This window comes from Salminus brasiliensis, chromosome 2 (genome assembly GCF_030463535.1).
Source record: "Salminus brasiliensis chromosome 2, fSalBra1.hap2, whole genome shotgun sequence".
NCBI classification, from domain to species: Eukaryota; Metazoa; Chordata; class Actinopteri; order Characiformes; family Bryconidae; genus Salminus; species Salminus brasiliensis.
The window spans coordinates 49,547,103-49,564,415 of record NC_132879.1 but is presented as its reverse complement, the minus strand read 5'-3'; the positions used below and the strand labels follow the sequence as shown (position 1 = coordinate 49,564,415).

At 37.4% G+C, this 17,313-nt stretch overlaps 1 protein-coding gene across 1 annotated transcript in view; it reads right to left on the bottom strand.

Moving 5' to 3' along the window:
* The window catches only part of LOC140549719 (scavenger receptor cysteine-rich type 1 protein M160-like), a 29,803-nt gene extending 28,843 nt beyond the window's left edge, over positions 1 to 960 (bottom strand). Inside the window, 3 exon segments of the mRNA XM_072673465.1 lie at positions 48 to 338; positions 670 to 907; positions 910 to 960. Coding sequence (XP_072529566.1) covers positions 48 to 338; positions 670 to 907; positions 910 to 960 — 580 coding nt within the window.
* Between the last annotated feature and the right edge of the window lie 16,353 nt (positions 961 to 17,313).

Genomic DNA, 17,313 nt, shown 5'->3' with positions numbered 1-17,313 from the left:
TCTGTTAAATATTAATACTTTACCAGCACACACCAGTCCCACATCACTGTCATGGGAGCAGTTGTGTTTGAGAGAAGATGATGTTCGACAAAAGTAAATCTGTGATTCGTTGCCGCTACACTGAAGCTCCTCTGACCACACCTGACCCTCCCCTCTGCCAAAAGCAGCTGCTCCCAGCACCTCCACAGGAAGCCCACAGCCCAGCTCTCGACACACAACCTCTGCATCCTGCTGGTCAAAGTCAGCATCACACACCGTTCCCCAGATATCTCCATGAAGAACCTCTACTCTCCCAGAGCACAGATGAGGACCATCAGTAAGCCTGGACTTTCTGTGACCTGTGTACATTGTAATTCCATTAAAACTGTCTGCAGCATGACAAGAACATTTTATTACATTTTATACTTGACTATTATATGACTATTATATAAGGAGAAAAATAGTTCTCAAAGCTTTGGGATTGTGAAGCCCATCTAAAGGATTACAAGAATGTGTGAGGATTACCTAAGATGATAAAAAAAGATTTTCATATAATCAGAGGCTACTTGATTTTATATTAGTTTCTAAACCTTGAGAGTTGTAGGCACTTAGGACACATGGTAATTGTCCATAAATCATAACAAAGATGGTGTGATGACATTGATGAAGATATGGATGACTGCAGCTTACCTGAACAGATAAATCCACCATCTAAATAGTGAGCAGAGCTATGTCTGCCCCATCCTCTTGATCCACAGCTCTTCAGTGTAGACTCTGAGCCTCTACAGTCCACATCATCCATCCAGATTGGTCCTGATCCTGGTCCAAAGAAAGCACCTTCCAGTGCTTCTACAGCCTCTCCACAGCCCAACTGTCTACACACCACTGCACCAGCTTTCATATCCACATGGCGACCACATGCTGTTCCCCACTGTCCTCTATGAAAAACCTCCAGTCTCCCAGCACAGCGACTGCCACCATCCACCAACCTCACACTTTCTACAGCAAAGATTTATTACATTTAAGAAAAAAAATAAAGAATTAAATTTAATTACTAAATTATATTAATTAGTTAAAACAGTTTTAGTAATAATTTTACAGTTTGCAAAGGCAGCTGCACAGCTTACCAGCACACACCAGTCCCACATCATTATCATGGGAGCAGTTGTGTTTGAGCGATGATGATGTTGGACAGAAGTGAATCTGAGATTCGTTGCCTCTACACTGAAGCTCCTCTGACCACACCTGACCCTCCCCTCTGCCAAAAGCAGCTGCTCCCAGCACCTCCATAGGAAGCCCACAGCCCAGCTCTCGACACATAACCTCTGCATCCTGCTGGTCAAAGCCAGCATCACACACTATGACCCAGGTCTCATTGTGAAGAACCTCTACTCTCCCAGAGCAGTGAGAACCATTAACCAGTCTAATGCCTAAAATTTCAGCACAAAATAAAGAACAGTTTGAACAGTAATGTTAAATGATATTAAAGTAATATTAAAAGATTGATTGTAAAATAAATATTTTGCTCACATTGTAAAGCAGCATACCTGAACAGATGACTCCAGCATCTTTAGAATGATCACAGTCATGTTTGCCCCAACCTCGCGATATACAGTTCTTCAGTGTAGGCTCTGGTCCTGTGCAGCTCACCTCATCCATCCAGATTGGTCCTAAACCTGGTCCAAAGTGAGCTTCATTCAGTGCATCTACAACCTCTCCACAGCCCAGCTCTCTACACACCACTGCAGCATCTCTCATATCCCAGTGATCACCGCACACTGTTCCCCACTGTCCTCTATGAAGAACCTCCACTCTCCCTGCACAGCGACTACCACCATCCACCAACCTCACACTGTCACTGTCTGTATTAAATAGGTAGAGAGAGAGAGAGAGAGCAAACATATATGGTGCTTTCAACCTGGACTGCATAAATAAGACACAATAAATTACATATATGGGTTATAAAGGTATAGTGACAAAAACAGCCTATTTAACGGATAAAAAGAGGTTGGAAACTGTCATGTGTCAGGCCCTCATTATTGCGCTCTCCCCCGAGGCAATCCTGAGCCGCCGCCCACAGGCTCAAATAAGGACTTCATGTCGGTGCCATTCAGAGCCGAGACTTTAACCTATTGGAGCCTTCAGGACACCCTGCGGTTCCTCTTTGGTCTCAGGTGTGTCTAGGTTCGCTCGCTTCCGGTCCGGATACTGAGGTCACCCACGCCCCAGCAAGGCCACCCGCGCTCGCAGCAGTGCACTGCTGTTTCAGGTCTGGTTGGCCTTGCCGTTTGGTCTTGCGGCTGGTTCCCCAGCTCCCCTCATTTTGTTATTGAGCACTGCTCATAGTTATGTATACTTTATACCCCCCTAATGCCCAGGTGCTGCCTGTAGGGTTTTGTTCTAGTCTCCCCTTTACCCCTGCTCTGCTCACGACTCCTCCCAGTCCCAGGTTTGTTGTTTGCCATGTCAGGTTTGGGTTTTGTTTGATCACCATTGCTCACTGTTTGTTGCTTGTTCTGCCTCACTTGCCCCTTTCTGTTTATCCTGGTTTTGTTAATAAATCTGCTTGCTTTGCTACCATCTCTGTGAGTGTTCGTCCCATCTTGGTCTGGCCTAACACGCCATGATATCATGTAACTGGCTGTGGTACAGAATTGTAGATAAATGATGAGCCACAGTAAAAATTATAGTAATGTGTCTGTATGAGAACAAATGGCTGCTACTAAACTACAAAAGAGTTAAGGAGCACTACTTTTTGTTCTATTCTTGTACCATTTTACACTAGCTTACTTCTTACCTATACTCAGGAAAGCATAGGTACATACAAGCCGTACATATAAAAAATATAGTATGGTATTTTAGCTTTAATAAAAATGCTTAAAGCAGTATTATGAGATCCTGGGCTCTCCCTACAGTTGGGGAGTGTAATTCACTTTCCCTCCACTGCTGAATTACAACTCGTGCTTAGAGCTTCCCCTCATGGACACACTCTACACGTTATGGCACAAAACCAGCATCTGAAGTGGAGTAAGAATGTGGACTGTAGCGCTAGACATATATTATACAATTTTCCACAAATATGACTCTTTACATCACTTTACTCTCGTCTCGTGCAAGTCCACCACACTTACGTAGTTCCATTCCGGACCGGAGTGGCAATGCAGAGATGCAATTCTCCGTAGATTAAATAAGCATCACAAATCATTTAAAGCTGTTATTTTAGGTTAAAATTGCTGCATGATGTTGCTCAAAAGTAAAATCAACACCCTTAATTTTTGTGAGGTATTTGTGTTTAAGGGTATATCCACCCTCTATAACTGCTAGACCCCACCCTTTCAGCACATTTGAATGATGCATGTTAGTGGGGCGATGATAAGCGTGTGTGAGGAGCGGGCCACCATATAGTAAACCACCAAGTATTGAGAAAATTGAACAGCATTGGCTGTTGGGTTCAATGAGAGATACCTAGTACCCTTTGTGATGTGCACTAAAGACATTAATAAGGTATTATAGACATTTAATAACATAAACAACAAAACTGTTAGATGTTAGCCTGATTTCATAGATTCTTAAGCAAAATTTTGTTTTAGAAGTTTAGCATTCGGTTTGGATTTTAGACAGTGTCCCAAAATTGGATGAATAGTCATCTTAACAACTCTTGTTGTTTCAGCAGTTGAGGAAATCATCATTTTTATTAACAGGCAGCACTGATTATTGTACTGGTAGGTATGAATAGGAGGAAACGTATTATAAATGATTAAAAGTACAGATGATAAGCTCGTGTTTAGTCACAGTTATTCAGGTGGTCCTTTAGTGTCTGATATTGGATCAGAGAAGACCTCAGCAAAGAATTCAGTTGAACTTGATTTGCCTAAACCATAATTACCATATAAACCATAAATTCGATTTTGTTAGATTCACCTGACATTTGCGGAATGTGGAACTTTGCAGAGTAAGAATTACTAACTAATCTTTTTTATTTTTAACCCACCTCAGTCTGTTCACTGTGACAAAGAGATATAATAATATATAAACATATATATACTATTTTATGTGATATTGAGAGTTCACTTACCAGCTGTGGAGAGTGTGATGGTGGAGAACAGAAGAATGAGAAGCACACAGCTGTCCATCTCCCTCTGACCTGCACACACTCCGTTCAACTCAGCAGCAGAACAAGCTTCACCTCCGATCCCCCAGAGAGACTGAAGACACTGAGAGAGAGAGAGAGAGAGAGAGAGAGAGAGAGAGAGAGACCCCACAGCCACCAATCACACTCACTATGACCTTATTAGAAAGAGGAGAGGAAACCATCAAACATTTTCAGTGACAAATCAGAGGAGCATTTTTCTCTTTCTCCATATTTATCAAAGGAGCGTCAGCGCTGATCAACACAACCCCACCTCCCTCTCTAGAGGAGTGTGTGTGTGTGTGTGTGTGTGAGGAGAGGCACTTGCAGCAGTGTGGTAGGAAACCCACCAACGTCTGACTTCAGAGGGAGAAAACACTCCAGCTTTAATGCTGCACCTGCAGAGAGCTGATCCATACACTGATAAAGACCCTCCCATCCCAACGCACACAAAAACACACACATTATACGTGTAATCACAAAAACGTTTTACATCACTTTTCTCTGCCACTTTTCCACACATTATTGCAACACAGTTGCTTTATTACCAACATAAAGAATTAATCACACATTTTACTGACGTCACAGATGCTCTGTATACAATCCAATCCAATCAAATTCAATGAGCAAGCCAAAGGCAACAGTGGCAAGGAGCTGGAGATAGAAGATAGAAACCTCGGGAGGAACCATGACTCACAAGGGGGACCCATCCTTCTCTGGTCAGAACTATTTATGGATTATTGATAAAAATCACTGTACCACCACATAAGACTGTTCTAGTGTTCAGGTGTGCAACATAATCTTAATATCGTATAACTAATAATCATAGTAGTGATGGTAAGAGAAATGAGTGTAATGCTGGTTAATGTTGGTAATAATAATAATGGCAGAGAGTTAAGAGTCACTAGGCAGGTAGCAGTGGCAGAGGGTAGGCAGCTAGTCTGACACGGATGGTAGGGGAGACTTGTGGTCGGTCTGGTGGGTGGTAGCTGGTGTGGCACAGGTACAGTGGAGCCCAGCATTCAATCTTCCAACAGGTAAAGGCAGATAAGTGGGCAGTAATTAACTCGGAGAAGGTAAGGAGATAGAATTAGATCTGAATGGATTTTTAGAGAATAGAACATTTTGAACAGTATCAGAGTGCGTGTAACGACTCCGGCAGGGTGATTATTATAGGCTAGTTAAAAGGAGAGAGCCAGAGGGTAACACAGCCACTTCCTGAAATACTGGCATCCATCTGCAGGACAATAGCTCCAGCATTGCAGTATACTATAATGCCCTTTGTCCATGAACCCCTGGATCTGCAACCTTTATCTAAAGGGAAACATTAATTACCAAAGCTAAAGAGATGAGTTTTCAGACTTGATTGTGTCCGAGTCCCATTAGCTTGACAATTTCCCCAAAGATGTAGAAAAGTTGTCCTATAGTAAGATCAGCTATATGTTGGCAAAATCATAGATCTAAATCAATTATAACACCAAGATTTTTAGCTGCTGGACCAGGAATAACGGAGAAATCAGCCAAAATTAACATTAAGTCCAGGGTATGATTACAATAATGTGTAGGCCCAGTTATATTTTGGGTAATGGCAACAGACTGTATTATTGATGTAAATATCTTTGTTAATGGATCATCTTCCTTTTCAAATTGAATGTTAAAATCCCTTACATTTATGACGTTGTCAATGCACACTGCTAAATCTGTGGCAACATCGCCAAATAATTTTAAACATTCAAAGTAAATGTTAATTATTGAGAAAGCATTTTTATTTGTGACTGGATTGGACATGTTCATGGAAATAGTTCATGCATGCTTAAATGTTCAGGCTTGTCAAGTGGCATAGATTTGTGGCTCGTTATGAGCACATTTTTAGCATAATGTGGAATTTGAGAAATCTGTAACTAGATATGGCACAATCCATTTTAAACAAATTGCAAAAACCTTCAGGGACAATTGTTTTGGGGTCTCTCCTGTTATTGATCTTACAGTGAAGCCAGTGAGGCCTTCCTTAGCAAATCAGTAGACAGTTTACATTGTTTAAATACTAGAGGACACTCCTACAGGAATACTTTCCAAACCCAGAACTAAAAGAAGAATATGCTAATTATGTCTAATAACTGAAAACAAATGAGGTAAGCAAACAAGGAGCAAGTAAAGGGGAAAAACATTTTATTGAAAATGTATCCTAATCATAATGAAAATCTTAAAGTAAGTAAATTAATGTATTTCATGACACAGTGAACATACAGATCATACGCTATATGTCCAAATGTTTGTGGACACCCATTCTAATAAATGCATTCAGGTATTTTAAGTTGCACCCATTGCTTACATAGATGTGAAAATGCACACACATGGTTAATGTAGTCCCTGTAAAGAAATAGTGCAATAGAATAGGATTCTCTGGAGCAGACAAACATGAACCTATTGCCATATGTAATGCCAGGTGTGGACTAAAGCGGTATAAACCAATACTTTTGGGATGAGTTGGGGAGTTGGGGATGAGGTGGGGTGGTAATCATTCAACATCCTGACTTCAATAATGCTCTTGTTGCTAAATGCAATCAAATCCACACTGCAGTGCTCCAAACATTTAGAGAAAGGCTAGAGACATTTCCTCCAACAAAAGCAGGATAAACTATTTTTTATTTAATACCCTCTTTTCTAATTTTAGAAGAAACAATGAATGAAAAGGTGCCCCAATACTTTTATGCATGTAGTGTATTTCCTATATTCACATAACACTGCAACTATACTGATTATATTTTAGATATATATGACATAAAATATATGAGATCTATACAGTATTTTCTAAAAGAAGTGGTAATGTTTGAGAATAAAGGTTTTTCAAAAATATTGCCTTTATTATAAGTATTAAAAAAGTTTGTCCAATACAAAGAGTAACACTCATTAAACTAATGGCTCCTCTTGTGGTCTGAGAGTTCTGCATTTGACAGCACAGGCATCCTCCCTCCCAAATGTCCCCTTAACCATCAGAAAGACCCATCTTTATACTCTGTGTAACTTTATACTGTGTATAAAATAGAAACATAGAGAAGAGAGGAGTACAGTATCTCTCAGATAACAGTAGCAGATTCCATATTTTGCACATTTAACTTCATTAAACATGACAATAAAATAAACATTTAATAAACACAACATCATTGTAGGCACATACTGTGACATTATCAGGATACTGGTTAATTAATCAATGTTTTATAACTGCTTTCTAAAAAATATTATTTGGCTGCATGATTTTAAACTAAAAGCTGTGTCTAACAGTTGGCTTGTCTACTGGGCAGCTCAAACAACTTTATTACAGCAACACTGCGACCTGATCACTGTTTCTCTTTAATAATTAATGTACAGTGAAATAAAGTATACCTTTCATTTATACAGACTTATAATGAATCAGTTTTTATGTCTGAAAAGGTTTAAATGTAATTTCCTAAGGAAAGGCACTGGGTGTTTGCTCTTAGTCACATGATTCATCTCTGCTGCATTGGTTTCATCATCACGATTTACCTGGGGATCTTCCTCTACACCATCATAGTCTGTACAAAAAACTCAATTTTAGTTCAAATTCACTGAATAACATTTCAAATGTTAACAGATTCCACAGGTTTACTTTTACAGCATTTACTTAGCAATTAGCTTACTGTTGTTAGGAGAGACACAGACACAGTTAGTTTGACAGTACACACAGTATACATGTTATCCACTAGGGGCACTAACATGCCTCTGGTCTACACTTAGGACAGGGATGTACAACTCCAGTTCTGGAGGGTTGGTCTCCAGCAAGGTTTGGTACTAGCCCTATTCAAACACACCCACACTGTCTGTTAATAAACCGATGAGTTAAATCAGGTGTGTTTGAGAATGGCAGATACCAAGCTTTGCAGGAGACGGACCCTGCTGGACTGAAGTTGTGCACCTCTGATGTAGAGGTGCAAAAGCCTCAGTAGGAGAGCATTGCAAGGTTGATTGATGAGTGATTGTAAAACACTGAAAATATTAAGAACTTTATATTAATATTAAAAACACTGTCAACCCAGCAACGGCTCCTCTTGTCTTTTTGGGGGCTAAAGCGAGTCAGTAATTGTGCCCCATGATTAGTTTTCTTGACTGAACTTTTTTATGGGTTCCCTTCCACAGGTTACCAGTGCAGTGTAGCGTGTATAAAACACTTACTGCATCATACACACTACATTTGTCTCGTCAGAATATTTTCTTCTTTGCTTGTTTTGTCCTGATCTGTAGCTCATGGCTTTATATAGTAACACATTGTAGTAATGGAGCTGTCACACAATTCATAGAGTACTGTAGCAGCAAACACAACAAGATCAGTCTCTCACCTTGAACCCCTCCTACATCCTGTTCAGCAGTGATGACATCATCATAGTCCTCTGGTGTGTCCACTGCAGCAACATGAAAAGATCAGTTATAAGAATAAGAAAGATTCAGATTGTAGAAGTTTGTAATGGTTTCTCTACATGAATAAAATCTTACTGGTCTTAATGGTGGAGTTTGGTTCAGTGGGAACAGCATCATCATAGTTATCTGACATGTCTTCTGTCAGAATGTAGAGAGAAAGCTCATTAAATCAGCATCAGTATCATCAGTGACTGTTCATGCTGGAGATTACAGTACTGTTACATTACAGTCATACCTACTACATCAGCTGACCTCTGATCACCACTGATGACATCATAAGTCTCAGCTGCTTCCTCTAAACCAAAACACAGAGATAGAGAGGATGAAGGCTGTCAGGGGCTTCCTTTGAGACATTTATTATGACTTTATAGTTTTAATCACACCTGCTTCACTATCAGGGATCTGTCCAGCAGTGATGACATCATAAGTCTCAGCTGCTTCCTCTAAACCAAAAACACAGAGAAATTTAATTAAATCCAATTTGTTAATTGTCACAAGTATTAAGATGGCGTCTAAAATCTCAAAACAGAAACATACCTGCTTTATTATGAGGACTCTGTCCAGCAGTGATGACATCATCGTAGTTCTCTGCTAGGTCCTCTGTTGCTGCATCACCTGAATCAAATAAAAGCAGACTGTCTTTAGAACCAATGCTTCAGATTTTGACACTGTAGTTTATTTTAAAGATAAAATCAGGAGATTCATTAAGAAACAAACTCACTTATCAGGCCACTGGTGATGACATCATCATAATATTTCATCTTTACTTCAGTCTGAGACTTTTCTGGAAAAAAAAAAAATATATTTTATCATTTAAAATGAACAATTGGTTTTAGAGGTTTTAGAATCCAAACCAAATCCAAATTTCAGCAGTGTTCTTTGTGAGTTACAGGGTATGACTTCTTTAAAATTATACAGAAAATCACATCCAGAAAGTTCTTTAACCAGAGGAACAAACTAGATTTACTATTAAACTAGAATTTCACTCTAAATCAGCAAAGAGCAGAAACTGCTACTAGACTAAAGAGTCTTATTGTAATCTCAGTAAACACTTTATAAGGTAATTGTTGCCAATCAGCCAACCATGTGGTAGCAGCACTGTGTATAAAATCACACAGATGTGGGTGGGGAGCTTCTGTTAAGGATCACAATAAACATCAGAATGAGGTCAAATGAGATCTAAGTGGCTGTGGTGTTGCTGATGTTTTCGGAGGACGGATTGGTTACTTTTTTGAGTACTTCAGCAGTGGTGGAATTCACAATCTGTCTAACTTTGAGTTAAATGGCCTACACCAGCAGAGGACCACATCAATTTCCACTCCTGTCAGCCAGAAACAGGAGTCTAAGGCTGTAGTGGGAGGAGGCTCACTGAATCTGGACAGATAGGAAAAAAAGTCACCAGTTCTGAAAAAACTTTTGTTATTCATTCTGCTCCATGCATATGTGGGGTTTTTACCCGGGAACCTTTCTACTGTTTTAAATCTAATGCATGAAGAATGAAAGATACTCTGAGAGCAAAGGAAGTCTGATAAAGATCAAGTGGCCAGTGGGTGTGTACAGTGTTGTATAGAGCAACCTTAACACACACTCAAGTACTGTTACTTCTGTGGAGTAATGAGCGTATTCCTTCTCTGATAAACACACCTGAGTGAAAATAAATGGATAATTTGAAAATACTCAGAATTCATTCTTAGCAAAAACTACAAAAAACATGTATTTATAATAAGTTCTATATGATGATTAATTAAATCAAATTAAATTAATTAAAATTTTGGAGTAGAATAGAGCTGGACACATATGTGCTCTGATCTTCTTACCTGACACTAGTTCCTCCTCCACATCCTCATATCCTGACTGCTACTCTGCTACTATTAGTCCATGAACAACTAAAATGTCCAGTCATTTATATAAAAAAAAGAAAAATCAGACTATAAACAACCTATAAATGACCATAATGTACAGTCATGTGCACATAAAAATAGGATGGTCTACAGAAAATCAACATGTAAAGTCAGAAATTTAAAAAATGGAAATATTAGTCCATAAACAACCAAAATGTCTAGTAATCTTTACATTAAAACATAATGTCAGTCTATAAACAACCAAATTGTACAGTAAACACATAAATGTGAGAAATGAGCCTATAAACAAAAGTTCAGATAATTACACAAAAAGCAGATAGTTTTTAAACAACCAAAATGTAGTCATAAACACTTAAAAAAGAGATATTTTATAAACAACCAAAATATAGTCATTTACACTTAAAAAGCAGATAGTAGTTTTTAAACATCCAAAATATACAGTCAAGTACACTTAAAAAGGGTATAATCGTTTATAAATGACTTAAATGTACAGTCATGTTCACATAAATAGGAGATATTAGCCTTTAAACAACCACAATGTATAGTCATGCATACTTTAAATGGAGATATCAGTCTAGAAATAATTAAAATGTCCAGTCATGTATACTTAAAGGACATATCAGTTTATAAACAATCAAAATGTACTGTTGTGTACACATAAAAAGAAGATGTTACTATATAACCAACCAAAATGTACAATCAGGCATAATTAAAAATGATATATTAGTCTATAAATATCCAAAATGTGCAGTCATGTACACTTAAAAAGGAGATATTAGCCTTTAAACAACCAACATTTACAGTCATGTATACTTAAAAAGGAGATAGTCTATAAATGACTTAAATGTGTAGTCATGTATACTTAAAAAGGACATATCAGTGTATAAACAACCAAAATTTACAGTCATGTACACTTAAAAAGAAGATATTAGCCTTTAAACAATCACAATGTACAGTCATTTACATTTGAAAATAAGACATCAGTCTGTAAACAAAGAAAATGCATAGTCATACATACTTTAAATGGAGATATCAGTCAATAAATAACCAAAATGTACTGTCATGTACACATAAAAAGGAGATATTATTGTATAAACAACCAAAATGTATAGTCATGTACACTTAAAAATGAGGTAATAGTCTATAAATGACTTAAATGTACAGTCATGCTCCTTTAAAAAGGACATATCAGTGTATAAACAAACAAAATGTGTAGTCATGTACACTTAAAAAGAAGATAATAGTCTATAAATGACTTAAATGTATAGTCATGTTCACTTAAAAAGGAGATATTAGCCTTTAAACAATCACAATGTACAGTCATTTACATTTGAAAATGAGACATCAGTCTGTAAACAAAGAAAATGCATAGTCATACATACTTTAAATGGAGATATCAGTGTATAAATAACCAAAATGTACTGTCATGTACACATAAAAAGGAGATATTATTATATAAACGACCAAATTATACAATCATGTACTCTTAAAAAGAAGATGTTACTATATAACCAACCAAAATGTACAATCAGGCATAATTAAAAATGATATATTAGTCTATAAATATCCAAAATGTGCAGTCATGTACACTTAAAAAGGAGATATTAGCCTTTAAACAACCAACATTTACAGTCATGTATACTTAAAAAGGAGATAGTCTATAAATGACTTAAATGTGTAGTCATGTATACTTAAAAAGGACATATCAGTGTATAAACAACCAAAATTTACAGTCATGTACACTTAAAAAGAAGATATTAGCCTTTAAACAATCACAATGTACAGTCATTTACATTTGAAAATAAGACATCAGTCTGTAAACAAAGAAAATGCATAGTCATACATACTTTAAATGGAGATATCAGTCAATAAATAACCAAAATGTCCAGTCATGTACACTTAAAAAGGACATATCAGTTTATAAACATTCAAAATGTACTGTCATGTACATGTAAAAAGGAGATATTACATAAACAAAATGTGTAGTCATGTACACTTAAAAAGGAGATATTAGCCCTTAAACAATCAATGTACAGTCATTTACATTTGAAAATAAGACATCAGTCTGTAAACAAAGAAAATGCATAGTCATACATACTTTAAATGGAGATATCAGTCAATAAATAACCAAAATGTACTGTCATGTACACTTAAAAAGGAGATATTATTGTATAAACAACCAAAATGTACAGTCATGTACACTTAAAAATGAGATAATAGTTTATAAATGACTTAAATGTACAGTCATGTTCACTTAAAAAGGAGATATTAGCCTTTAAACAACCAAAATCTACAGTCATGTACACTTAAAAAAGAGATATTATTATATAAACAACCAAAATATACAGTCATGTACACTTAAAAAGCAAACATTAGTTTTTAAACAACCAAAATGTAGTCATTTACACTTCAAAAAGAGATATTATTATATAAACAACCACAATATACAGTCAAGTACACTTAAAAAAGAGATACAGTGGGGAAAAAAAGTATTTAGTCAGTCACCAATTGTGCAAGTTCTCCCACTTAAAAAAAATGAGAGAAATGAGAGAAAAATATGACATTATAGGTAGACCTCAACTATGAGACAAAATGAGAAAAAAAAAAAATCAGAAAATCACATTGTCTGATTTTTAAAGAATGTTTTTGCAAATAATAGTGGAAAACAAGTATTTGGTCACCTACAAACAAGCAAGATTTCTGGCTGTCACAGACCTGTAACTTCTTCTTTAAGAGGCTTCTCTGTCCTCCACTCATTACCTGTTTTAATGGCACCTGTTTGAACTCGTTAACAGTATAAAAGACACCTGCCCACAACCTCAAACAGTCACACTCCAAACTCCACTATGGTGAAGACCAAAGAGCTGTCAAAGGACACCAGAAACAAAATTGCAGACCTGCACCAGGCTGGGAAGACTGAATCTGCAATAGGCAAGCAGCTTGGTGTAAAGAAATCTACTGTGGGAGCAATAATCAGAAAATGGGAGACCTACAAGACCACTGCTAATCTCCCTCCATTAGGGGCTCCACGCAAGATCTCAGCCCGTGGGGTCAAAATGATCACAAGAACGGTGAGCAAAAATCCCAGAACCACACGGGGGGACCTAGTGAATGACCTGCAGAAAGCTGGGACCAACGTTACAAAGGCTACCGTCAGTAACACACTACTCCGCCAGGGACTCAGATCTTGCAGTGCCAGACTTGTTCCCCTTCTTAAGCCAGTACATATCCGGGCGCGTCTGAAGTTTGCTAGAAAGCATTTGGATGTTCCGGAAGAGTATTGGGAGAATGTCTTATGGTCAGATAAAACCAAAGTGGAACTGTTTGGTACAAACACAACTCGTTCTGTTTGGAGGAGAGTGAATGCTGAGTTGCATCCAAAGAACACCATAACAACTGTGAAGCATGGGGGTGGCAACATCATGCTTTGGGGCTGTTTGTCTGCAAAGGGACTAGGACGACTGGTCTGTGTACATGAAAGAATGAATGGGGCCATGTATTGTGAGGTTTTGAGTGCAAACCTCCTTCCATCAGAAAGGGCATTGAAGATGAAACGTGGCTGGGTCTTTCAGCATGATAATGATCCCAAGCACACTGCCAGGGCAACAAAGCAGTGGCTTTGTTAAGAAGCATTTCAAGGTCCTGGAGTGGCCTAGCCAGTCTCCAGATCTCAACCCCATAGAAAACCTTTGGAGGTAGTTGAAAGTCCGTGTTGCCCGCCGACAGCCCCAAAACATCACTGCTCTAGAGGAGATCTGCATGGAGGAATGGGCCAACATACCAGCAACAGTGTGTGCCAACCTTGTGAAGACTTACAGAAAACGTTTGACCTCATTGCCAACAAAGGATATATAACAAAGTATTGAGATGAACTTTTGTTATTGACCAAATACTTATTTTCCACCATTATTTGCAAATAAATTCTTTAAAAATAAGACAATGTGATTTTCTGATTTTTTTTTCTCATTTTGTCTCTCATAGTTGAGGTCTACCTATGATGTCAATTACAGGCCTCTCCCATCTTTTTAAGTGGTGACTGACTAAATACTTTTTTCCCCCACTGTAATAGTCAGTACAGTCATGTTCACTTAAAAAGATGTTATTTTATAACCAACCAAAATGTACAATCAGGTACAATTAAAATGATATATTAGTCTTTACACAACCAAAATGTCCAGTCATGTACACTTAAAAAGTAGATAGTAGCCTTTAAACAATCACAATGTACAGTCATTTACATTGAGACATCAGTCTGTAAACTAGTAAATAGTCCATTTTGCCCCCAATAAAAGTGTCCTTATTTGATTGTCTGTAAATATTTTACATGCCGCTGTGGAAACATTGTATAATATTTATATTTACTTGCTGATTTATTTTCTAATGAATTTTTGCATGTTTGGTTGTGTTCTTAAATTTGACCTTTGATCACAGTGCTGCTGTTTCTCACACCTGTTGCCTGACACATATTACATAAAGATTATGGTGGTGGTCTCCACATGGTGATGAAAGTGCTGCACTAACACAAGTAAGACGAAAGCTGAAGGGCATAATTAAAATATTATTTATGACAATTGCTGATTATTAAATCTCATATAGTAACCTGCTTGACTTTGACCTTTAAGGGGGGCCAAACACACTCACAGTTATCCTAAGCAGGGGCGTTGTGTTGGGGAATTCTGGATGATTCTAAGCCTGAGCCTGTGACTAAAACTGTATGGCTTTTAATCTATTAAACATTCATTATTCAAAGAACAAAGAACAAAATGTTCATATAGCTTTCTCTAGTTAGAAATTAGTGTTTGCAATATTACTGATTTATATGTGTTTATGTGACTGTTTTGATTTATTAATGAGATTGATTTAATTAATTAATTGTTAATTAATTCATTTTATGATGCTGTTTGTAAAATGTGTTCATTCCCTACAAGGATCATTCAAGTGTTTTATAAACTGGTGTTGTGTCTGGTCATGTGTGCGTTTTTTATTATTGTAATAAAGATACACATTTGTGATTTTAGATTAGTAAGTGTCCATTTTACAGCTTTCTTTACCATTACATCAGGAGATTAGCAATGTGAAGCATCCGGTCATTGTTCAAAATAGCCGACTAGTTATCAACTAAGTAGTCAAGCTCCAGAAAAAGTAATAAGCAAATTATGACAATTCATCAATTTATCACAAATTATTATCTTTAATAAAACTTTTTTCAGTAAGTGTGGTACCAGCAGGTTCCAACAGGGTTAATTAGTCTCAGAATAAGTTTGACTTTATGAATAATTACAGTAGTAATAGTAACCCAGTCTTAAAATATAACCATTCATTTTTATATTTAATTTTATAACTTCCAGCATTTTAAAATATTATATTATAAAATATTTCTGGTATTTCCTGAAGGATCAGTGAAATGAACAGGCTATGATCTGTTCATTATTAAGTAACAGCTGATATGTATCTCTTAAAGTAATGTTTATTAATTAATAATAAATACCAAAACATATGTGATTAGTTCATCCATTATTCATCAGAATCTACTTATGTCTTATAATCTGTTATAAAACTGTTATTAAACTATTATAATGGGTTTCCCTTTAATTTACTAAAAGAAGCTGAGATCACTTCATACATCACTCACCTCTATATGTTGAGTAATTTCTGTTGGTGATGTATCTGGGGTCGATCTCCTCATAGATGTCCTCAGGCAGAGTCTTCTGCCTCCTCTTAGAGAGCACTGTGAGAGAGACAGAGAGAAACATGGAGTCAGTTCAGTAGAAGAGAAGACTGATGACAGACTGAAGGACTGATGATGTTTAGAGAATGTACAGAAAGTGGATTGTAGATGATCTCTGAATCTCCCTACCTCTCCTGAACACTCTGTTCTGGTTAAACAGCACAACCAGGAGCACTAAGGCCAGGAAGAGCACTGTTCCCAGCACCAGGAAAAACACTGGATAGATGTAGGTAGCTGATGGAAGAGTTTGTGGAACTAGAAATAAAAACACAGAACTGAAACTGTGCAGATCTAAACAATCTATTCAGAAACATTTAGAAAATGATAGACAAAGAGATTACCTGTGGAGGCCTTAGCTCTGGGTGTAGTGAAAAGTACAGATGTGTCTGAAAATACAAAGATTAAACACAAATAAACATAAAAAGCTCAAAATACAAACATAAATTTACCAAGCGAAGTTACTGCTTTTTTTTCAAATGAAGCCTATAATATAGTAATACTGGGGTAAAATATGTATTCATTTGTGCCAGACCCTAGAATCCAGCTGACTCCTCTGACCTGCACAGGTGACTCCAGCTCTGTAGGAGCAGTCAGTGTGGTTCTTCGGGGAATGAGGACAGTCCCACAGGTGAATCTCATTCCCTCTACACTTCACTCTGTTCATCCAAATAGTCCCTCCACCAGTATGCTGATCTGCACTCAGCGCAGGACCACAGCCCAGCTGCCTGCAGACCACCTGGGCATGTCTAATGTCCCACAGATCATTACACACGGACCCCCATGCTTTATTATGATACACCTCCAGCCTCCCAGAGCAGCTTCCTTTCCCTCCCCTCAGCCTAAGAGGTAAGCGATCTACATCACACACACACACACACACACACACACACACACACACACACACACACAAAGATACTTTGCTAATTTTCTTTATATTAAGGGAATAAACATGAAGTCTGACTTAAGTCTGACATAAATTCTGAATAATTAAAGAGGGAGGTTTTCGCTCCTGCATTTATTTTTTAAGAAAGTGTGACATGCAGTGAAAATATGTATTAAATGTAAGGGTCTTATGTAAGGGTCTTACTTGAGCACTGTTTCTGGTGTGGGGATAAAAAACATGTTTGATGAACATCTCCTTTATCTGCGGACAGAAAATATAGTACTGTAGTTATTAAATA